This window comes from Xyrauchen texanus, chromosome 22 (genome assembly GCF_025860055.1).
Source record: "Xyrauchen texanus isolate HMW12.3.18 chromosome 22, RBS_HiC_50CHRs, whole genome shotgun sequence".
Taxonomy (NCBI): Eukaryota; Metazoa; Chordata; class Actinopteri; order Cypriniformes; family Catostomidae; genus Xyrauchen; species Xyrauchen texanus.
This window is the reverse complement of record NC_068297.1, coordinates 14733120-14758874: the sequence shown is the minus strand read 5'-3', so window position 1 is coordinate 14758874 and position 25755 is coordinate 14733120. Positions and strand designations below refer to the sequence as shown.

Genomic DNA, 25755 nt, shown 5'->3' with positions numbered 1-25755 from the left:
TACGCACAGAACGGCAGGTAGTCCTTCCAGACAGCGGCGGCAGCTGAATGAGATGCGTTTTTAAAACTTGCGCGTGTACCGCTCTTAAAACATGGTGCGGATCACCGGAAACACATTGAAACGCTTAAAAGATGTCCATCTAGTCCAAGTTTACAAAAGACCAGCACAGATGGGTCCAAAAATGGTCCAGGATGCCTTCAAAACAACAGGAAAATGTGCAGCTGAATGAAACACAATAGAGGTCTCCTATATAGAGTTAACATTTGTAGAAAAACATTTAAATCCAGATGTGTAACCACTTTGCTTGACAGGGTTCCCACGGATCCTTAAAGTCTTGATGTCTAAAATTCAGTTTTCCAAAATTTAAGGTCATAAAAAGTCTTAAATATTTTAAATGATACAACAAAAGTCTTCATGTTTATTTGAAGAGGACTTGAATTTGGTGGTGGAAAGTCAGCGATATGACCTGATGTGATTAACAAACTTAAAAAGAATACGATTTAATTAAATAAATGCATGCGCTGCCTCCTTCAAAGTGAAAACTGTTGTATTTTCTCCAAGCATGCAGGGTTTATGAGTATTTTCAGATGTTACAGAGCATTTCGCAATCATTAACCAATATCGGAAATTTATGACAAGCGATCACTAAAGATCAACTGTTGATGGTGATAAGGTGTTGATGAAATATGACATTGTTTATATTGTAATACGTTGTATATAATTGTAGGAGTGCACATTTTACATCCCTTATGTGTTTGAATGAGCCGCTGGAAACAGCAAAGTGCAAACATTTCATAATAAGAGTCCCCGGTGTATTTCAAAGTTAAAGTGCCTTTAAAAATCTAAATTCCATGCTTTGAATCAAATCCCAAGGTTCTTAAATCTTAATAATAAAAAACCCCAAAAACTCTGCAGCAACCCTGGTAGATGAATCTCCATGTCAGGCACATCTCTCTCCTCTTCACCTATGTGACTGACTGTGAACACAAATGGGCGGTGACTAAAAATAAGCATTTATGTCTTGCTGGAGGCAGTCATTATGGAGATGTATTTGGTCCTTGTGACGTCACAAGTTCCTCATATTCCAAACGGGCCATTTCTAGAGCCTGGTTTAAATAAATGCTCTTTTTCTATTAAGGAGGAAGTTTTCAGTTCTGAAACCTACAGTACGTTTTTATAGAACAATGACCTCTTATATGTCAAAAGAGGAGAATTTGATTCCTCATGTCATAACCCCTTTAAAGTAGTTTCAGTGTTGTCCTCTTATAACTGGTGTAGTTATTTTTCATCATAATTTATCTTTAAAAAAAAAAAAAAAGAGCTTGCTTTTTATTCAGTTGCAGAAGCTTTTCTGTTAAATAAAATTGTATAATGAAATAGCAAAAAGCACCCATTCTGCCCAGGTTCATTCAAACGTTTTATTCACTGACACATTTCATGTAATGGCTCCATTACCTGGCCTACTGGATTACTCCGTTCCAATCCAGAAGATTCTAAAGGTCATAAATCCTGAAAGTCTTAAGTATTGAATCTTTTTCTGTTATCTAGTGGCACAGTATCCGTTTGAGGACCACAACCCGCCTCAGCTTGAGTTAATAAAGCCCTTCTGTGAGGATCTTGACCAGTGGTTGTCTGAGGACGAGAACCATGTAGCCGCCATCCACTGTAAAGCTGGCAAAGGTCGCACTGGTGTCATGATTTGTGCCTACCTTTTGCATCGCAAGAAGTTCTTAGATGCACAAGAGGCACTGGACTTTTATGGGGAAGTTAGGACCAGGGATAAAAAGGTACAAACCTTTTTGTTTTCTGTGTTTTTCTGTGGTGTTGTAAAAATGAAGTATTTTAGTATGGAAGACAAGTTAAAATAGTAAATAGTTTGGGTTTCCATATTTTAAAGGAATAGTTTAATCAAAAATGGAAAAAATTCAGTCATTTACTTAACCTGTATAGCTTTCTATCTTCCATGGAACACAAAAATATATGTTAGGTTGCATTTTAGTCTGTCACTTCACTTTCATTGCATCTTTTTTTCCATACAATGAAAGCAGATTTTGACTAATATCTCCTTATGTGGACCACATAACAAAGTCATATATGTTTGAAACAACATAGAGTAAAAATAATTACAGAATTATTATTTTTGTGTGTACTTTCCATTTGATGGATAACTAAACAGTAATTAACATAATTTGCTGTCCTCTTTCACTTTCTTAGGGGGTAACTATTCCCAGCCAGCGTAGGTATGTGTATTACTACAACTTCTTGCTGAAGAACAAGCTGGAATATAAACCAGTCGCTCTCCTCTTCCACAAGATGGTTTTCCAGACTCTGCCTATGTTCAGTGGGGGAAATTGTAGTAAGTCTTACTTTCCTGTTTGGCAACAGAAACTTGCTGAAACTGAAACTTTTTGGAAATCGGCATTTAGGAATGCTTTGGTATATTTTTGCTGTTTAATTGACCTGAGTTTCTAAGATATACATAAAATCCACATTATTTTGATGAAATAGACCTGGTTATGCTGTCATATGGGGCTGTGGACATGCTCGAAAGAGCTGCCGTTTGTGTTTGCCATTTTACACTGTCTTAAGTCTTGGATTTGTCCCTAACACTCTAACATTCATCAGTGTGCTGTCTTTCTCTGTTCCTGTTTTCTGTCCTTTATAAATTCCCCTGAGGGCTCTACTCTGACATATCAACTCATGTACCCCACCGCACAGTCTCTCAGTGTTACAACATCACAGATCATGTTCTTTGTTCTCCCCTTCCCCATTTGTATGTAGCGTGTCCTAGTCTGTGATCTGCTCACAGTAGTGGACCTATGCACCACAGCCAGACTGAACACCAACCCAAATTTCACCCAACATCATTGCCAATTACGGGAAGTTCTTCATGTTTAAAAAATTGGAACTAAAAGTACAGATTCAGTCTCAGAACTCCCATGATTCAGAGGTAGACTTGGTAGTTCCGGGCAAGTGTGTGTGTGTGTGTGTGTGTGTGTGTGTGTGTGTGTGTTGAGTGTGGCTGTCGGGCCAGGGCCAGTATGATGCAGCCGAGCTCTTGGCTAGGTTAATGGTGGTGGTTTTTAACTTCCTTCTCTTTTTCTAAGGGGACAGTACTGTTAAAAACAGGAGTGAGGTGAATCCCCAGGGCTTCAAGAAAGGCAGCTGGCACTGGGGTAAAACGCCATTACTTTACTATTACTGTTAAGGGAAATGTTTTCAAAATGTCAAACAGACCCTGTCCTGTAGTGCATTCAGGACAGTTCAGTTTAGTACAGTGATTGTTCTGAAAAGAATATTATTTTTTTGTTTGTTTTGTTTAACTTATAAAACAAATGTAATAATTGACATATATAAAATTATATGGATTAGGGTTGGTAAAAATATAGATTTTCTGGGTAGTTGCCATCAGCATTTGAACAATCTCTATATACACTAGATTCCTAAAATCCCAATATTGGCCTTGTAATATGTGAATTTAAGCAAAAAGATCCTTGCGCTAAGAGTAAAAGTTTGGTTTGACTTGTTCCGTTTAATATGCGTGCAAAGATGAGAGCCACGCAAATCCATATGTCATTGATAATGTCTCTTGTAATATCCTTTCTATTCTTTACTGACAGTTGTTTAAACAACAACAAAAAAGAAACATTTAATTCTTATAACAAAGAGGTGCAACTCCACTCTCGTTAAATGCGTTAAGCCAGGAGTTCTCAACGGAGGCGATGGCACCTCCCAGTGGGCGTTCAAAGGATGCCATGGGGCACTGACAGCAAATCGGTTCATCTGTCTTGTTAATCAAATCTATCGTCAAGTTCCTGTTAGCATTCATATGTTTATCTAGACTCCATTATACTGGTTTGTGTGCATTTGTACCACGGTTCATCTGATTCTGAAGTCTAGCAACACATCTGAAGTATCTGGTTTAACCACGTCAAATAGACCTCCACTAATGCACCTGTATCGCTCTATAGCTGAATACGGCTCAATGAACGTTGCAGCGTGAGTGTAAAGCAGGTGCGTTTTTACTCGCAGACCAGTCTCGAGCTCTTAAACGTGCACCTCTGATCCGAGACATGGAAACCATTTGAATTTGGCACAGATTGCATGACCACCCTTGAATTTACTATAGTAACACTAACTGTACTTTAGGCAGAAATAGATTAATTATACATATTATCATATCACAACTTCAGCTCTATTAAAATTTTCATATGCTTCATTAGAGGAGTGAGGGAATATAATACTTTTTTGTTACAACTTTTAAATGTTTACAGTATATTTTTATTTATTGTTTTTATATGTGTTTGTAATTACAAAAATGCAATCATTTGTTTTATAGAAATCCTGTTACATCTAACGTAGTGATGAAGATCCATGCTTAATGTGTGCTTAATGTGGTCTTGTTATAAATACCACTAGGGCTGGTTATCGAGTTCAATAAATTTTAGGCACCGACCGAATTGCCCCTAAACAATCGAGTATCGAAAAATGTCTTGTCGTTCTGTACCAAATTTCGATACGTAAGGGGTTAATCTTGTCAATGATAAGCATGTAGCATATTAGATGTTCCCAAATCTAAAAGTGCTGGTGATTGGTTGTATTTAGGCATCAAGGAAAAACACTAGTATCAGAAAATGGTTTGAGTTCCAGGGCTGAGACCGAATGTTATCAGTAATATTGCTAAAACTGTTCTACATTACAGAGAAATACTAAATGATAATAATGAGCCTTAAAAATATAATTCTTACAAGCACACGCACAAAGCGAGCTGCAGCGACACCGGGAAAAAAGCGGTAATGATTCAGAATGTGTTGGAAAAAACAGCAAGAGACTGTCTGTACATTTTGTTAATTTATAGAGAGAAATGCACATTCAGGTTGAGCAAACAGACGATGTCACTATAATCTCTGGATCAATGATGGTCAGAGTGATAGTCAATAGCTGATGCCTTTGACCATGTCATGATGATATTTGGCTCGTTTTCCCATTAATCAATTAAATTATTAGACTATTATTATTATCAAATTAATATTACAAATAATTTGCCCGTAGACACAGACACGTGTTTGAAGATACGCTATATTATATTATTAAGTACAGATTACAGAAAAGCCTGATACAAAGGCGTTCAGTCTCGTGAAACACGCTCATCTAAGGATCTCGCACTTTGTTTCTGCCTTCCGATTTTTATTTTTAGAGTGCTACAAATGACCTTAGACATCTCAGTTCAAGAGGTGATTTGAGTTCAGTTCACTTTATTTCCACAAAGCAGTTTTATATATATTTTCCTGGATAACGAAATGCCCGACGGGTAGAAAATGCACGGATGAAGCTGCTTTGCCAGAGAGATGTTCACAACTGTTGTAAAGCCATCTTTCAAAAGTTGAACAACACATTTTAAATGTGTTGTAATATATATATATATATATATATATATATATATATATATATATATATATATATATATATAAAAATGTTCAAATTTGAAATCAAGGTGTCTTGCTTTATTGTGTAAGCTTAACCCTAATCATGTTTACCGCATGTACATATATATACATATACACACAGTATTGGCCACAAATATTGGCACCCTTGGTAAATATGGCTGTGAAAAAAAAAAATCTGGCTTTATCCTTTTGATTTTTCATTCAAAATATTCACAAAAATTAAATCTTTAATTGAATTAAAACAATTGAAAGTTGGGAAATATCTCATTATTAAATACATATTTAAACGATGCAGTTTTTTTTCTCACAGCCTTCTTTGCTCATATTTACCTAAATATACACACAATAGACTAGCCACGGTATCATAATTTTCACACTGGTGCTGTTTAAAAATATCCAAGTATATAATAATTAAAAAACGAAATTTATATATATATATATATATATATATATATATATATATATATATATATATATATATATATATACCCACTCGTCCTGATTATGACATTAAACTGATCCGGTAGGGTCTTGTTGGATAGTCTACCAGTAGATCTCTGATCAATATGTTATGGGGACCAATAGCTAGAGAAACTATCGTGAGTGCAGCGGTAATACCTAAACTTCATTAAGGCAAGTACAGGTTTTAACCCTAGAAAGGGGGGTAGGGATAGGCAAGTACAAGGAGACCTTGGAAAGACAAACCCACTGATAGTCTGTGCCTGAGGGCTCATATCCCATCATGGTCTTACCTGGAATAAGGAAAATCTACATAGTATAAACAATATGAAAACACAACTAAATTCTAAACATACAGGCTTGGCCATCGCCCAAGTTATCAAGGTCCATGATGGCAGTTCAACCAATCTGCCAGCCACTGAAAAATACGTGAAGATTGAAAAACCAAAAAACAAGCACTTCTCCGTGGCCACCTACAACGTGAGAACGCTGAATGATACCATCAGCACTGTAACAGGTGAACCCATCACGCACAAAATCGATCGCAATATAGCAGACTGCGAGAAATAAGACATCAACATCGTATCACTCCATGAGCACAGGCATAAAACATCCGATATGTTGGGCTATAGTCAACGCAAACAATGCAGCAACTGAACTCTGGCACATTCAGACTCATCATCCATCTGCCATGGAGTAGCCATTCTGTACAACAGCAAGATTGCTCAGTTAACCACCTCAATCACGGTCAAATCGGAGTGCATAATAATCACACGTATCAAGGGCAATCCAAAAGTATGCATAGTCTCAGCCTGAACGGAAGCTGAACTGTCTTCCATTCGTGGACAACATTGCACAAATGCAGCTGCGATGGGGCTTGAGATAAATGTAGTAAAGACCGTCCAAGTTCAGTTTAAGATGCGACTTTTCAATGCAGCTTGCATATCTTTGCTGCTTTATGGATGCGAGTCTTGGGTGCTCTGCATCTTCGCCAGAAAGTGTTATCGGATCATGCTGGGCATCAATCAAGCTGAAGCTCATATGATGAATCAAGAACTTTACAAGAAAACTGGCAAAATTCCAATTAGCTCAACTATTAGATCGAGACCGCTGCAGTTTATCGGACACTGTCTATGAATGAATGAGTGCGAACCGGCGAACATTTATGCCCTCTACAAGTCGGAAGTAACATCGAACCCACGTGGTAGACAGTGCTTTTCATATCGAGAAGAAGTGTACAAAGATCTTAAACACTTGGGCCTGGAATTGGAAAAAGAACATCTAATGCAAGAGGTCACCAGATTGGCAGAGGAAAGAAAGTTGTGGAAGAGAATTGTCGCACCTAACAGATGATGATGATGATGATGATGATGATAATGATGATGATAAACACTGGCGGCCAAAAGTTTGGAATAATGTACAGATTTTGCTCTTATGGAAAGAAATTGGTACTTGTATTCACCAAAGTGGCATTCAGCTGATCACATTGTATAGTCAGGACATTAATTACATGAAAAAGTACTATTACAATTTGAAGAAAAATTTCAGAACTCCTTAAACAACAAAGACTTCTCATCAAAAAATCCTCCATATGCAGCAATGACGGCTTTGCTGATCCTTGGCATTCTAGCTGTCAGTTTGTCCAGATACTCAGATGACTTGTCACCCCACACTTCCTGTAGCACTTGCCATAGATGTGGCTGTCTTGTCGGGCACTTCTCACGTACCTTACAGTCTAGCTGATCCCACAAAAGCTCAATGGGGTTAAGATTCATAATGCTCTTTTCCAATTATCTGTTGTCCAATATCTGTTTCATTGCCCAATCTAACCTTTTCTACTCACAGCATGTGGAGGCTCATGCTACACTCTGCGTTCCATGCACAACTTACCACGCGACCCATTGAGAGCGAGAACCACTAATCGCTACCAAAAAGAGGTTACACTGTGTGACTCAACCCTCCCTAGCAACCGCGGCAATTTCGTTGCTTGGGAGAGCTGACTGGAGTCATTCAGCACACCCTGGATTTTAATTCACGACACCAGGGGTGGAAGTCAGCATCAATACTTGCTGAGCTATCCAGCCCCCCCCATTCTAACCTTTTCTTTTTGTTTTTCTGAAAGTGTTTTTCTTGCAATTCTTCCCATAATGCCTGCACCCCTGAGTCTTCTCTTTACTGATTTAGATGAAACTGGTGTTGAGCGAGTAGAATTCAATGAAGCTGTCAGCTGAGGACATGTGAGGCATCTATTTCTCAAACTAGAGACTCTGATGTACTTATCCTCTTGTTTAGTTGTACACCTGGCCTTCCACATCTCTTTCTGTCCTTGTTAGAGCCAGTTGTCCTTTGCTTTTGAAGACTGTAGTGTACACCTTTTTATATGAAAAGTTTTTTTGGCAATTTCAAGGATTGTATAGCCTTCATTTCTCTAAACAATGATTGACTGACGAGTTTCTTGAGAAAGCCATTTATTTTATTTATTTTTGACCTAATATTGACTTAAAAACATGCCAGTCGATTGCATACTGTGACAACTCAAAAGCAAACACAAGCTTCATTTAATGAACCACATACATGTAGCTTTCAACTGTGTTTGATATAGTGGCAAGTGATTTTCTAGTACCAAATTAGCAATTTAGCATGATTACTCAAGGTGTTTGAGTGATGGCTGCTGGAAACGGGGTTTGTTTAGATTTTATCAAAAATTGTTTTTTTTTTATAATGTTGGTGCTGCTTTTTTACATCAGTAATGTCCTGTCTATACTTTGTGATCAGTTGAATGCTACTTTGTTGAATTCAAGTACCAATTTCCTTCTGAAATAGAAAACTCTGTACATTCATACTGTCTACCAAAATTATGAAAAACTAATTAAATGAAATGTGTAAAATGTATATTTTGCAATGCACCAAATTATATTATCCCCTGTATTCTAATTGCATGTTTCACAGGTCATTTGGCCCGGTTTTTGTTCTCATAAATTGTGTCAAATTTAATTTATCGATGAAATATGATATATATATATATATATATATATATATATATATATATATATGCATATGTATACGTATATATATTAGGCTGGACGAATGAAATAATCGAAACTGAAATAATTTTCCAATGTCGGTTATTTAGTTTTTTTTTTTAACCCGCTTACTAATTTCCCCTTAAAAACATACTACTGCTTGTGGGCACGTGACTCCGCCCCGTCCAGTCAGCGGCATGGAAGCAACATGGAGGCGAACTCAAACACCGAGTCAACTGAGCAAAAGGAGCAGGTTGTACCAAAGAAAAACACAAGTGTCCATCTTTTGGACACATTTTGGCATCAGTCAAATGTAAACACTACAGAAAAAAACGTTTCATGACCAAACGTAATACCACCAATCTGTTTCAACACTTGGAGCACAATCACGTTACCGAATATGAACAGTGCATGGCTCAAAAAAAGAGAGAGACTGACAATGCCCAGTAACTAGTGCCTCCACAAAGCAGGTGTCGATAACACAAGACAAATTCTACAAAATATGAAAAGGATACAAGATGGAAAGAAATAACTGATGCCATTTGTTACTACATCACAAAGGATATGGCTCCCATAGCTACAGTGGACCGCAGTGGGTTTAAACACCTCGTTAAAACTCTCGACACTGGTGGTGCTGTGTGGTACCTGTGGCAAAAAATTCAAGCAGGAGCATTGATGATTATGTAAAATCAAGTTCAAAATTGGATTTTAAACATCTTATGTAAGTTTTTAGTTGTTCTTGCCTATTATACAGTATTTCATTCTTATTTCAACATGAAAACGGCCATAGAAGATGGCATGGTGGAGAAAAAAAAACAATAAATCAAATTGTAATTTATTTATTTTTTTATAGCACTAAACATAGCTGTTTTATCAAGAGAAATTAACCAAATTCATAATGAATACCTATTGAAAGGTATGAAAATCAAAATAACAGTATGAGTCGATTTATGTCATGTTAATATATATATCAGTTATCTTTGCTGAAAATGATTACTAAACTGTTTGTTATATTAAATAACCATTTTGCCTATTTTCAAATTAAAGGTATTGAATCTCTGCTTATGTTTTGATTTATATTCTTTTTTTTGGAACTTGGACACAAACCGAAAGATAAAATTATTATTAAATGATTCAGTCTGGCATCAGAGCAAAACATTTTTATGTTATGTAATAACTGAGTTATAACAAGCTCTGTATTTTCACATTACTCTGTTTCTTTGTCTCTCACGTAATCTTGCTGTAATCAGTCCTGCCCATTGCTAGACGCAATTCCGCCATGGTATAGCAAAATCTCTGTTTACACATGCCAGTGCAAAGTGTATACCATAATACTGCCCAGACCTAGTCTATATTAATAAAAGAGGAGCCTGTGTTAAAATAGGTTTTAAAAAGCAGAAGTAGAGCCCAGGTCTTTGCTGGCTGACTGTGATGGGTGCATGCAGGGGTTGGGCGGCTGGTTATATGGGGATGTTTTGGGTTTTTAATTCTTCTCCTTTCTTTGTCGTATCTTCTCTCCCTCTGCATCAGCCCTATTCTAATCACTGACAATATCTTGCCTGATGATTTCAGAGCTAGGACTATTTCTCTTTGTGTGGGATCCTTGATAATTAACACTGTTTTACCTTCCATTTTCCTCAAGATATCCTTTCTTTATGTGTTAGATTTTCAAATTTTTTGTTATTTATTCATCTCTCTTCCTCCCACCATTTTCTCTCTTTTGTCACATATTTCTCACTCCCTCCATGTCCTGTCTCTCTTTTCTCTCACACAGACCCTCAGTTTGTTGTGTATCAGTTGAAGGTGAAGATCCATACGTCAAACCCGGCCCACACGCGGAGGGAAGAAAAGCACATGATCTTTGAGTTCCCTCAGCCTCTTCCTGTATGTGGTGACATAAAAGTGGAATTTTTCCACAAACAGAGCAAGATGATGAAGAAGGTAATTGACCTTGTTTTCATTTTATTTATTTTTTTATGGCCAATGCTGATGTCTAGAAAGTAGGGTGGCCGATATGATGCTAATATTTACATAATGATGGCAAATAAGAAATTGCTAAATTAGTTTTTGCACAATATTTACTAACTTTCAAACAAAAAATACATAATGCGCAATATCCAATTAACTGTCGTTAGATTTTGGAACTGACACTATACTGAATGACCACTTCTGATTTCAGACCATGCTGATTAACAAAACAGCCAAATATCAGCCAATTTAGAGCAGTTTGTACTTTTCCTATCGTATTACATTTTTAGTGTCTTTGCTTCAGCAACTTTGTTTTTCTTGTGCCCTGGATATGTTTTCTCCCCCCCCCCCCCACCCCCACAGAGCCTGTCTGTCCTGTGGCTATTTGTTTCTATGCTTTATATAAATGTGTTTATAAGTGCCTTCGTTGGAATGTGTATTTGTGTTTGTAAACATTTAGCTATTTATGGCCATCAAATGCCCAAATGTAAACCTTTGCTGTGTGCTTGTGTGGGTTTGCAGGATAAAATGTTCCATTTCTGGATAAACACATTCTTCATCCCGGGTCCCGAGGAAGCCGGGGAGAAAGTGGAGAATGGGTCTGTGGTCAACGATGTGGACAGCCTCTCCTCCGAAAGCCAAAGCTCTCTGGTGGAGAAGGAGCGAGGAGTCGGAGGTGGACTTGAAAGAGACAAAGCAGCTGAAAGGGGAGGAGAGCGAGCGGGAACAGCAGACGGAGATAAAGACTACTTGATTCTGACCTTAACGAAGAACGACCTGGACAAGGCCAATAAGGACAAAGCTAACCGTTATTTCTCACCCAACTTCAAGGTGAGGTGGGACACTGTTGTATCGATGCTGAGCTGTAGATCTTAGCTGCTATTCTGCTGGAAGTAGGGCTGCACTATTATGGGAAAAATCCTATTTGTTGATAATTTTCCATTGATATTGTAATTCCGATTTGTTCGTTTCAGCCAGCAGAAGTTACATTAAATACTTATTTTCAACTTCATTCCATATTCTTTTTTAAGCTACACATAAAAAAAGAAGCTGAGAACTGTTGAGCTGAATTACTTACTATTTTTACATCAACATCACATCGAGCTAGTTAGTTGCATGATAAAACTTAACTATTATTCAGTTTTATTTAATAAATTGTGACCAGAAATCGAGCATAGCAACAATATTAGAACACTCCCAAGTACCAACTCTGCCTCGCGAATGCTGATTTTGTCATGTTTCTCATTTGCTGTGTATTAACAGTACAATTTTTAAAGCTTTTCGAGATTCATTTTCATGTGCCACCACAAACCAAGGTAAAATCTAAAGCAAGCATCTGGGCATCAGACCGTTTATGATTTGCACATTAGGATTGGTTGTCATTACTGATAGGACTATAGAATAATAAAAGCTTCTCTGATTCGCCATGGCCATTGGGCAGTTTTCTAAAACAATTTGCTACTTTTTACTTCTGCTATCTCTGCTTTCTATTGACACCTTAACAGACCGTGTCTGTGATTAGTTGGAATACTCAACTGCTGCAAAATCCCACTGTGAATTGAAAGCTTTGATGCAACAGGAGTACACTTAAATGGAATGATGTATTCGTCAGCTTCACAATTAGTTAATCGCGGCAGCCGTTATTGTAATCTTGATTTTTTTCTATAATTTGTGCAGCCCTAACCGGAAGCCAGGAGTGTTTATTTTAAAATACACCTGATTCAAACGGTACACTCATCTGAGCCCTTGATTGATGGAGTCATGTGTTTGCTCATTGTCTCTGCTGGACTCTTTGAGACAGAGCATCAATCCAGTCTAAAGCGTACTTTTTTAAAGCAAAACAAATCTCAATGATATCATAGATTTTATTTATGCAACCGTTAGTTCTGTTAATCCATTAATTTGATTGGTTGAGCAGCTCTCAAAGAGCGATATTTCCCATAACAGAGTGTTTCACTGTTTGCGTCGCTCTGCTTGGTGGCATCAAAGCTTGACCATGTTTTGACGTGTTTTTAAAAACATTTTTTTATTACTTTTCAGAACAGAAATGAAATGAAATGGCTACCCATATTGTTTCTGAAACATAAGTTACTCTATTTTAACTGCTAAATTGTAGAACTGTTGTGTAAAAGCAATATCATGCAATTGTGCTGTTGTACTGACCATGTCTGTGATACCTACAGCTGAATCACAGCGGTGCTGATATTCAGTATAACAGCACTCTTGCTCATGATATTCCTTAAAGGAATATTCCGGGGTCAATACAAGCTTAAGCATAATCACTCAGTGTTTATTACCAAAAAATGTATTTAGACTTTTCTTAATTCCCTCCTTTTCTTAAAAAAAAAAAAATAAAAAAGCAAAGATCTGGGTCACATTGTGGCACTTACAGTTGAAGACAAAATTATTAGCCCCTATGTAATTTAAACTATTTTTCAGATATTTCCCTAGTGATTTTTAACAGAGCAAGGGGATTTTAACACAGTATTTCTTATTATATTATTCCTCTGGAGAAAGCCTTATTTATTTCAATTTGCCTGGAAAAACAAAATTTGCTTAGGTCAATATTATTGGCCCCCTTAAGAAATTATCTGTTTGATTGGCTATGGAACAACCACTGTTATCCAATGACTTGCCTAATTAACCTAACTCACCTAATTGAACTATTTAATCCCCCAAGCCTTTAAGTTGCACTTCAAACTGAGGATTAGTATCTTGCAAAACATCTAGAGAATTGTTCATGCTCACAAAGCAGGAGAAGGATATATACGTTTATCAAAGCGTTTTCAGGTGCCAAGAACTGCCATGAAGTATTATCAAGAAGTTTGAAAAGACCCAAGTAGTGGAGAACAAGACTGGCAGAAGCAGTAAGCAAAATATTTCAAAAACCTTGGAAAGAAAACTGGTGAGAGAGGTTTCTAAAGACCCAAGAACAACTGCCAAGACACTAGTGAATGATTTAGCCAAGTCTGGGATTGAGGTCTCAACGAAGAGTCACAAGAACCCTGCACAGGAATGAACTGCAAGGTTGCAGACCAAGAAGAACTCTGAACTCAACTTCTGAAGAAGAGATGCCTCAAAGCTAGACTGAAGTTTGCCAAGGACAACCTAGAGAAAAATTATGCATACTGGAAACATGTCCTTTGGTCAGATGAGACAAAACTAGAGCTCTTTGGCCATAGAGATGTTGCCTATGTTTGGAGAAAGAAGGGCGAGGCGCTCAACCCAAAGAACATCGTTCCCACAGTGAAACATATCAGTGGGAGAATAATGCTGTGGGGATGTTTCAGTGTGTCTGGAACTGGGAATCTCATCAGGGTCGAAGGAATCATGAAAAAGGAAGACTACGAGAAGATTTTGAAAGACAACCTCTGGCAATCTGCAACAAAACTTGGTTTTGGTCGACATTTCGTCTTCCAGCATGATACCGACCCAAAGCATACCTCACTTCTGGTGAAGAACTACCTCCAAACGAGCAAAGTGAACGTCCTAGACTGGCCTGCACAAAGCCCAGACTTTAATCCCATAGAAAATCTGTGGGCCACACTGATGACTAGAGTCCATGCCAGGAGACCAACAAATCTGGAGGAGCTTCAGAGATTTGCTAAGGAGGAATGGGCTGCTGCGACTCAGGAGAAATGCCTAAAACTTGTTGAGAACTACAACAAATGACTAAAGGCTGTTATCAAGCAAAAGGGATACACTATTGACTATTAACATCAGAAGACTAATAATTTTGACCTGTAGATTGTTTTTATTCTTAGTTATAATTTTGTTTCTATTTGTATTATAAAAACTCTAAGTTGCCTAAATAAACTATTATGTTTAGAAATGCATGTTGAAAAAATTATTTGCTCCATTAAACAGCACTTGGGAATTATTTGAAAAATAACTAAATATTTCATAGGGGGCTAATCATTTTGTCTTCAACTGTACAACGGAAGTAAATGTGGCCAATCTGTATGTGAATATACTCCATTTCAAGTGTTTCCACAAGACGTAAACTATTATGCATGTTAACGTGATTTTAGTGTGGTACGTTCACTTTCTAACCTTTTCTGTGTAAAGTTCAATCTGATTTAAAAAATTGTTGCCATGAAAATAAAACACTGTAAACCCTAAAACCATCTAAGTTCCTCACTGTAACCTCGAGTTCTTTTTGCTTTTTAGAAAAAGAAATAAAAAATGTTTGGTAATCAATAGAGATACACTGATCCGAGACTGATATTTTTAGACTGATTAGGTATCAGTCCAACGAGGCTGATCCAAATCTGATGCTGTGTGTAATCATGTTCGTTACTGTCAAGATCCAAAAATTACATTAAAGAACCATAAAACACCCATTTAAGTAGTCCGTGTGACTCATGCTACTTGAAGACATGCAATAGCTCTGTGAATCGCAAAAGGTTGTGTTTAAATGTATAGTATGCATGCGCAACGCATTAGTGAATGACGTCACCAGCACCCGCAGGCTGGTGATGCGATCGAGCTCTCAGAGTGGAGTGCAATATTCCACGCAAACAAAATCTTAGATGTAGATGCTCAATAGTTTGGTTCACTTATAATATGCATTTAGAATAGAACCAGAGGAGCATTTCACCAGATTTTGAATAAAAAGCCAATTAAACTGTGGACTAGCCCAAATACAGATACTAACAGGACATCCTGGAGTGCTCCGAATGCCAAAATAAAAGCCCAAGGGTTTTAAATTATATATTACTCTTGTATTATGAAATTCTAAGTCAATAATAATTATTAATAATTTATTATTATAAGTATTATTTGTTTACAAATGATAATACTATTTAAGTTGAATCTGTTTAGAGGATTGTGTTTCTTTTACATATAAAAGAGTACCCCCACTTTGTGTCACACAGTGAAGTGTAGATTTTCCAAACTGATTATGAAAAAAACAATATTGGTATCGGATCACTATGGGAAGTGGCTGATACTGAGATTTTAGGTTTCGAAATCGGCTCGGAAGAGAAAAATTGGTATTGGTGCATCCGTAGTATTCAACATTATACCACAAATGATGCTGATTGAGCTTAAGAATGTATTGGAACCTGGAATATTCCTTTTAATTACATTATTATAATTATTAAATTAGAGAAAAGATATTGGCACTCAGAGGCGGATTGAGTATCTGTAAGGTTTTATTTTGCTGATGTACAGCACAGTTATTTCACTGTCTGTCTTTCTCTATCTCAGGTGAATTTGTACTTCACCAAGACGGTCGAGGAGCCCTCAAACTCAGAAGCAAGCACTTCAACTTCTGTCACTCCGGATGTGAGCGACAATGAACCTGATCACTACCGCTATTCTGACACCACTGATTCAGATCCTGAAAATGAACCTTTTGATGAGGAACACCACACACAGATCACAAAAGTGTGAACACTTTTGGCATCTGCACACATGCATACAAACACACACAAACATACATGCCGTACAAAAACAAGACAAACCAACCAACACCAGTGAAATAAAAAAAGGAGAAAACTTGAAAATAAACTGAAGAGAAAAGGACCCTTCCTCCCCCACTCCCTCCACCCTCCAACAGCTCAAAGACAGTTTGTGTCACGTCAAATGCCATTGATCACAGATGACAAAAGTATTCTGACCAATATATTGTTTTACTTCATTTTGATTGTGATGAATTTCTTGTGTGGTTCATAAACACTGTTGCCTGAGGTGGGAGGGAGGGTCCTGTAGCTATTCTGTGTATATAAAATCCCTTTTTTGTGTCAAAGACAATAAATCTAGGCAATCAGGGGAGGGGAGGCGAGGGATCGCAGACCACACATCTCTCCTCCCTGTCTTCACCCAGGCCAGTGCTGCAATTACTCTCTCCCCCTCTCTCTCGCTCTTCCCCCTCCTTACTGTGAATGCTTCTCGTGCTGTCTGCAGGCGCTAAGACCTTTGATCCCTTTCCTGCGCAGTGTGTGCTGGGACAGGCTGTCGTGCAAAGGCTCTACAGTGTGCCAGCGTTCCTTGTCCTAGCATCACAACCCCCCCCCCCCCACTGTGTATAATGATAAATTATGCAGAAAAACACGACATCCCATGTAATTGTCGATGTTTTTCTTTATTTTTCTTTTCTTTTTTTTATCCTAAGATAATAAAAAATATAATACACGAAAGCGCAGGGAACCAGTGTTTGCAATAATGTTAACACTCAACATTTAAAGGACAACTTGGTGTGCATGTCATTGGGAGTCAGTGTCCATGTTTAATAAATGCTATATGATGTGTTTTTATTAAAACATAAGTGTCCGAAGTCTCTTAAGCAGTCGTCTGAGATCAATTCACAAACACTGTAAATCCGTTTTAAGATCTCAAGCTGTAATTGTTTTGGCGTTTTTCAGATTTCTTTTCCTTGCACGCTTTTGAAAATTTCAGCAATACATCCAGTAACATTTGTTACTGATTGTGCCATGAAACCTGTTGCCTTCTGTTGAGAATGGAGACCACTTTCACCAGACTACCACTTTAAAGGTTTTTATACCATTTGAATGGTATCCTATGGGTATATGGGATCCTCTATAGATTATTTTAGGTTAAGATATTTTTAGATTGGCATAAAAGATGGAAAGCCCCATGCTGGGTTTAGGCACAGCGCTGATGTTGCTTCAAATAGCAATATAGGGCTTCTTACTTGAAATAAGTTGTGAAAATGGACTCTTCTAATTATGATTCTAAAAAAACAAAGCTTCATAGTTATTGTGGAAATCAATATTAATATGGAATAGTGTGCAGATTTAAGAAATATATATATATATATATATATATATACATTATATTGTTGTCCAGGCATAATACTGTCGCTGCCAATCTGTAGTTTTCAGTCATGAGCTTACAGAGTTTAGACATGGACCCAAATATTCATCTTATAACAAATAGAAGGGAACAAAGATATATAGTCCCCTTTTGTAGTTGCTGTCTTATTCTTCCCTTTTTTCTTTTCATGTTGGTATATGTTGCCATTCTCCAGCTTTGTCCAGTTATACACTGGAATATATCTCCCGTAGTGTTGATAAAAACATCAAAGTAGACTTGCAACCACCAATGATGGATAGAGGAACTGTTCCGCTGTACTGTAATTGGTTGCCCGTTGGGGAGTAAAAGACACGAATCCTGAATGACCAATGGAGTGCTTATCCTCCCCTGTCAGCAAGCACGTTTTCTGTTTCATCAGGAAGAGATATGACTCAGGTTTACATCGAAAAACTTCCTGCTGATGCAACCCCACGACAATCTGTTAACCGCTGTGCCTTGTTTAAGCTATACGCATGTACATTTTGGGGAATTTGAAGAGAAGTTTGAAACAGCAATGCGATTAGAATTGAATTTGGAAACTCCCTTAGCTTTGACTGAATTAACTTATTAAATTCCTGCATTAGTATAGCTAGAATGTTTTGATCAAGCCTGACATTCTTTTTTTTTTTTTTTTCTGTCTGTCTGTCTGGAAACCCCTCAACTACTGTACACTGTTGGACAGTATAAAACTAATCTGGCAAAAAAAAAAAAACTTGCTGTTAGAGCACAGCTGTGTTGTTTGGATTAGGCCTAGAGTGAAACAGGAAGTGGGGATTAACTGGCCTGGGTGGCAGGTTCTGCATTTCTTTAAAATAGCAAAACAGCCCTGAGAGAAAGAGTGAGGTTGTACAATTTTTTTCAGAGCAAATATAGCTTTGACATTTATTGAGACTAAATAGTAGTAGCTAATTTTCCTTTGCCAGAACTTGTCTGTATTAAATGTGCTGGGTTTGATACAGATTAATCTCAATGGGCAGTATTTGTAGCATTATGTTGATTACCACAGCAATTTTTTTCTATTTATTCCTTATTTAAAAATCGCTGTTACAGTAAGGCACTTGCAGTGGAAGTGAATCTGGCCAGTCAAACATCAAAATGCTCACCGTTTTGAAAGTAGAGCAACAAGACGTTAACAAATGTGTTGTTAACATAACTCTAGTTTGGTTAAAACCCCTGTTCTACATGATTTTAGTGTGATAATATAGTTCCTAGTGTTTACAGCGTTGCATCAGCATGGCAAGAAGGTTGTAACATTGGGTATGAATTTACACTGATAATGTTAGTGAGGGATTTTATCAAATCAGAATTGACTTTTTTGTAATGTAAATTTTCACATACAAGGAATTTGCATTTGGTGGTTGATGCATACAATAAACATAGTAAGATAAATAATAAACTATATTTAAGATACAATATATATAGAAAAATTAAACTGACTGGTTGTAATAAAAGAGTTGTGCAGAATATGTGCAGTTGTGCAGGGAAATGCAAAATATGTGCAGAATATGAACCATAGAAATCATGTTAATGTGTAATGTTTACATCTTGTGGCTATATTTAGATTTGTATTTATTTATTTATGAACTGGTCCCATTCACTTCCATTGTATTCAAGTGCGTTATTGTAACCTGTGCTGTCTTTTTTTCTCTTCAATTTACATTTTTATTGATTCATAGACTTATCACATAGAAAAAAACACAGTATGTAGTGAAACACATTTAACATTAAACCCCACTATTACCCCTTCCAATCACCCACCCTGACCCCCAATGAACACCACAATGGTCCCAATAGAAATACATACAAAAACAGAAAAAAAAGAAAATGGAATTATCATGTATAATTAAAGCTAAACTACACTCTCCAATACCCCTCCCAGAGAGTCTCCCAAAAAACACTAAATAGTAGCCCATTTCCTATCAAACAAATTATTAACCCCCATCCTTCTGCTTGAACCCTCATCGAAAGTAGCCACTCTCCTCATCTACGCACACCATTCCAGGAATGAGGGCTCTCCATCCAACTTCCATCCCCTTAAAATAACCTGCCTACCAATAATAACACCGGTCAAAACCCAATTTCTTTTATGTATTTATCCCCTAATGTATGACCATCCCATCTCCCAAAATGCAGAGTCTGGGGCAAAACTAAATTTGAGTGCCCAAAACATCACACACACTCTGTACCTTCAACCAAAATTATTGGATCTTACCACACCCCAAAAAATCATGGGTTGTGTCTCCATCTTCTGATTGGCATCGCCAGCATATATCTTTGTGTCTTTAAGACCAAGCATATACAATCTAGAGGGGGTCTAATAGAATCTATGTAAAGTCTTAAGTGACATAAGGCGCACCCTTGCATTTGTAGATGCAGACTTTTGAGAATCCTAGCCCACACTCCCTCCTCCAATACCAAGTTTAAATCTTTCTCCCATAATCTCTTGATTGAAGTTAAAGCTCCAATCCCCAGACTCTGAATTAGCAGGGAGTAATACACTGATGCCTCATGACCTTTTCCAAAAGCAGTAATCCCCTCTCCCAGAGTATCTGCCACTTTAGGGGTGTGTGTGCTTCTTCTACAAACAATACAGAGCAGGTGGCGCAGCTGTAAATACCTCAAGAACTGAGATCTGGGAATCCCAAAAAGTTTAACCAAATTTTCAAAAGATCTCAATACTCCACTCTCATATAGGTCACCATGTGGAATCCCAAAAAGTTGAAACAATTGAATCCTCACACAATCGAATCTGACCAGCAGAAAGGGGACCTATTAATACATATTTTAGGGTTCAGCCCTATGCTTGAGGCAACATTTAAATAAATGTCTGAATTAAACACTTTTGTCCAAACCGAGTGCAAATGCGAGATAACGGGATGTAACTTAACTTCTCAGATTGGTTTGATAGAAAGGCTTTGCAATGGCGGAATAGGGGAATTTTGTACTTCCTGTTCAGTACAAAACTAGGGAGGGGCTCTCTCAGGTGGAAGTGACTAATGAGCCAAAAGTCTGAGATTGAACACATAATAATAAAACTAAATCTTGGGTAGGCCTAGCCCACCTTTGTCAATCGGCCTTTGCATTTTAATGAAATGTAATCTGGGCCATTTACCAGACTTTGCTATGCTAACAAATTGCTTGAAATAAGATAGGGGGACATCTAGAGGGAGAGATTGTAACAGGTAGTTACATTTTGGAATATAATTCATTTTAATAACATTAACCTTCCCAATCATAGATAAATGTAATAAAGCCCACCTGCCTACATCATTGGAAAAACTTTATATAAAGGTGTCAAAATTTACTCTTAACTAAATCAGACAAATTTGCTGGGAATAAAATGCCCAAATACTTAATGCCCTGTTTGGGCCACTGGAAGGTGCCAGGCTGGAAAGCCGTTACTGAGCAGTATGCTGTCAGAGCCAAAGCTTCGGATTTCGATCAACTCAGCATCTTGAGGATTTAGAAAAGGAATTAATAATTCTGTGGAGGCAAGGCATAGATCTAGTGGTGTTGGAGATGAATAATAAAACATAATCTGTGTAAAGCAAATGCTTATGCACCACACCTCCTGCCATAACTCCTGGAAAATCATCCTCCTTTCTTATTGTTCCAATAATGGTTCCAGGACAAGACAGAACAATAATGGGGAAAGAGTAAAATAATCTGAAATTAATCAATTTGTTTGTACCGACACTACAAGGTGTCTATAAAGTAACTTAATCCATCCAATAAAAGTATTCCCGAACCTGTATATTTCCAAAATCTTAAAAAGATAATCCCATTCTACCATATCAAACGCCTTTTCAGCATCAAGTGAGATGGCCGTGACTGGAGTCTGATCATTTGCCACTGACCACATAATACTGATGAGATACCTAATGTTATCAGAAGAGCTGCGGCCCCGAATAAACCCCACCTGATCTATATGTATAAGAGATGTCATAACTTTACTTAATAATTTATTTGCCAATATTTTAACATCTAGCTGGATCAGGGAAACTGGACGATAAATCTTACACTCGCTTGGATCTTTGTCTTTGTGGATGTTTACTTATCAATGTAATGACTCCCCTGCTCTTACTTGAGCCAGCACTAAAGAAAATATGCCCACCCCATATCCTCCCAAATTTTCCAGCTTCCTGCATGGAAAGATGCCTTTCTTGAAGAAACACTATATAATATTTATTTGGTTTAAGAAAATAAATAACCTTACTTCTTTTTATGGGGTGCCCCAACCCATTCACATTCCACATGGAGAGAGACAGTCCACTCATATCAATATTTGACATTTTGACATACAAGAAAAAATTGTGTGTCAAAAATAAAATTATAAAGACCACATGCCAAAATTAGTGCAACAGTCAAACCCCAAACTTCCTCCCGAACCAAACAAACAGAAAAAAGAAAAACGTGCGCATTAACCCCACACACGACAGTGCCAACCGGCGTCCATCCCTCTAAACTCAAACAGTCCATGTAAGCCTACGAGAGCCCCCATGACAACTTTGCCGTCGGATTGCTCAAGTCCAGTGTTTAGATACAAATTTTGTGAGACAGAATTACATAACAGAAGAAAATCTATAAAACAAACTCCAGACAATAGGCAGAATAAACACAAAGAATGTGTAGATCCATCCGCATAACTGTTCCAAAGGTGTGTTCCTCCCCAAAACAAACTCCAGCTTCTAGCAGAACCAGCACAAAAAACAAAAAAAATCAGTTCAGTTTCCTCGGACAGTCAAACAAATGTTCAGTGAGCCGGCTGTTTCATGAGAGCAGCAGATGACCTAATCATTCCAATGTCCTGCAAAATAAAATACTCCACAAAACAAACTCCAGCCAATAGGAGGCATAAACACAAAGAACATGCAAATTCATCCACAAACTGTCCAGAAGGAGTGTTATTCCATAAAAAAAATTCCAGCCGCTAGGACCAGCACAAAAAGAAACAAAAAAGGCACCCAGTTTCCTCAGATGGTCAAGTGAATTTTCAGTGAGTCAGGTCCTCTTGGCTACAATGCGAACCCCACACAATGACTTACTCATTCTATTGACTTTATGAAGGACAATGCTTGTTGGGGACAAGTAAATACTTTGCAGCCATCCTTAGCATCTATTCTCAACCTAGCCGGGAACTTCAGTGCAAAAGCTTCTTGAAGGAGTGTTATTCAACAAAACAAACTCCAGCCGCTAGGCGGAACCAGCACAAAAAGAAAAAAAAAGTTGCCCAGCTTCTTTGGATGGTCAAGTGAATGTTCAGTGAGTCAGACTCACTTGGCTGCAATGTGAGAATCACACTATGACTCACTCATTCCATTGACTTTATGAAGGACAATGCTTGTTGGAGACATGTAAATACTTTGCGGCCATCCTTAGTATCTATTCTCAGTTTGTCCGGGAACATCAGTGCAAAAGCGACCTTTCATTGATGTGACATTTTTGCATTCCTTGAATCAATCACATTTCTCTCTTGTCAAATTTGCAAAGTCTGGGAACAAGAAAATGTTGTGGTTCTTCCAAGAAAGCCTTCCTTTATTTCTTGCCTTGTGTAACACAAGATCTTTATCGGATGTTCTCAGAAATTTGGCCAGAATTGATCGGGGTCTGTCTCCTTCCGCGGATCTCCGAGCCAGAACACTGTGAGCTCACTCGATTTCCAGCTTATGGCCTGTTATGTCGAGCAGACTCGGGAAGAGCTCATCTAGGAATTTCACCATATCTTGGCCTTCTTCGTTCTCAGGAATTCCAAAAATTCAGACGTTGTTTGGCCGGTTACGATTCTTCCAACTTTTCCCAAACGCGTTCCAAGTCGGTCATATAATTGATTGGTTTCTCGGCATCCCCCATTCTTGTAATCAAATCCGTGATCTATCAACGTAACACAGGAAGATCCTCAAAGTCAGCAGTGCCCATCGGCAGCATTGCCGACATGTTCAAAAGTTGATCTCTCCCACTGCACCGTCCAAACTGAGTCCCCGGTCTCCAGTCTTCTAAGTGTATTTTAATGTCTCCAGAACCCGAGGACTTTGAATTCTTGACATATTGTCTTCGTAGAACAGTTTTGGAACAGGGTGTATCGAATCTCACCGGTTCACACGTCCAACCCTCCTCGAACAGCACCACGTGACACTTTTTATTTATTAATAAACAAGGAACTAGTTGAAAATAATTTTTTGTTAATCAATATTATACCCAACATGATCACATGGGAAGTCAGAATGTTGTTTTCGAAAGTTCAAGTGCCCTTGGATTGGCCACATTATGCCAATTCACTGACAAGCGCCATCTCCTATCAGACATATTTTGCATCGGCTCCAGCATGTTTAACTTTCCTTGTGGGACAGACCGCAATCATGCTGCATTAGCAGCATTGGTTATCCAGGTTTGGATCCCGCAATAAAACCAGAAAATAATTGCGTTTGCATAATCAGTGATAAGCGCTATTTGGAGGTTGCATTTTTCCTTCTAACTCCTGTTTTCCTTCTTTTTCCTATTACATTTTACTCCACTGATGGGAGGTTTAGGTTTGGGGGGTATAGTTTAAAAATATATTTTTTACTTATTCTTTAAGTTAATATTCTTTACAACTCGAATTTGGTGCTTCTCCGTGGAAATTAGACCCGAAAAATGGAACTCGCACGTGCCCATACGCCCACCAAAACTTACCGCTTTGGCTACTGGGGGCAGTGTTTCGAAATTTCGGTAAGAGCTAAACAAAAGTCAACATAATGTTTCCGATTTCACTGTGAGTTCAGTCTGATAATGCCACAAATACTGTCAATTGATTAACTTGTTTTGAACCTGCAACCTACAACTTTGAATCTGTAAGAAAGCAAAAGAGCACAACAGTTTGACAAATGTCATACTGAGGGAAAAGAATTCGCAAAATAAGGATATTTTTAATTCTGAGAGAGGTTGAGTGTGTGTTGGTGTGTATGCGGTTTCATTTTAAAAAGCGTTTGATTAGACAGAATCTCAAGGGGAAAGGATTAGAGGATTATGGCATGTTTTCCCCAGAGACGATCGGCCACGCTAGGCCAGCCTAACATCCATCACAGCCAAATTAATACAGGGCTCAGATAACAGACGCCAACACTTCTCATATCAGCGTTGAGGAGTGTGTCCTCTCAGTGAACCCGACTTACTGTCACACATCTCATACGTGGACAAAGGCAATCATAAAGAGGTTTGAAAAATGGCTTAGAGCCAAACCCAGATTATCAAAACCACTCAAAAACTTTCTCAGTCTTTGTTTGCATGACACATATTAAAACCTCATGGTACAAACACACACACGCATACTAATACCCAGTGACAAACACACATGGAATAAAGATAATGCTATTACTGCACTAGACGTGAATGCATACACTCATGTTGTTCCCAAGTTCATTACATTTATAAAGCCATAAGAAGTACCCGAATGAACCAATTTTTAAATACAGGTAGTAGAGCGGGTCAGCCACTAATCGCAGGGTTGGCGGTTCGATTCCTGGCCCAAATGACTCCATATGCCTAAGTGTCCTTGGGCAAGACACTGAACCACAAGTTGCTCCCAATGGCTGGCTAGCACCTTGCATGGCAACTCTGCCTTCATTGGTGCAGTGTGTGTGAATGGGTGAATGAGACACAGTGTAAGCACTTTGAAAACCGCTAAGGTTAAAAAAGTGCTATATAAGTGCAGACCATTTACTTTATGGCGGTGTAGTATTTCAGAAATATCATAAAAGAGGAGTAGGATGTCAATAAACTGCATATGTTTAAGTATTAGTAAAACTTATAAGGTCACAAAATTAAAGGTATAGTTCACTCAAAAACAAGACGTTCTGTCATCATTTACTCATCATGATGTTAATCCAACCAATATGATTAGTGTGGCCACGTCCACACTAATACATTTTCATTTGAAAACATATTAATTTATTTAAAGTGCGTTTACAGCTCTCATCCACACTGGAACGGTACTGAAAACCAAGACTCATCGTAAAAAGATGACGTTAAAAAACAAAAAAACTAAAATTCACACTTCAATGGAT

General features: G+C 37.9%; 1 protein-coding gene across 2 annotated transcripts in view; it reads left to right on the top strand.

Moving 5' to 3' along the window:
* ptena (phosphatase and tensin homolog A) overlaps positions 1–17177 on the top strand; it is a 28820-nt gene extending 11643 nt beyond the window's left edge. Inside the window, exons 5-10 of one of the 2 annotated variants that reach the window (XM_052154287.1) lie at positions 1549–1787; positions 2215–2356; positions 3108–3176; positions 10704–10870; positions 11420–11728; positions 16109–17177. In XM_052154287.1, the coding sequence (XP_052010247.1) occupies positions 1549–1787; positions 2215–2356; positions 3108–3176; positions 10704–10870; positions 11420–11728; positions 16109–16294 (1112 nt within the window). In that variant the 3' untranslated portion in view covers positions 16295–17177. The remainder of the gene's footprint in view (positions 1–1548; positions 1788–2214; positions 2357–3107; positions 3177–10703; positions 10871–11419; positions 11729–16108) is intronic. The other variant, XM_052154288.1, reaches the window with a different exon arrangement.
* The last annotated feature ends 8578 nt before the right edge of the window (positions 17178–25755 follow it).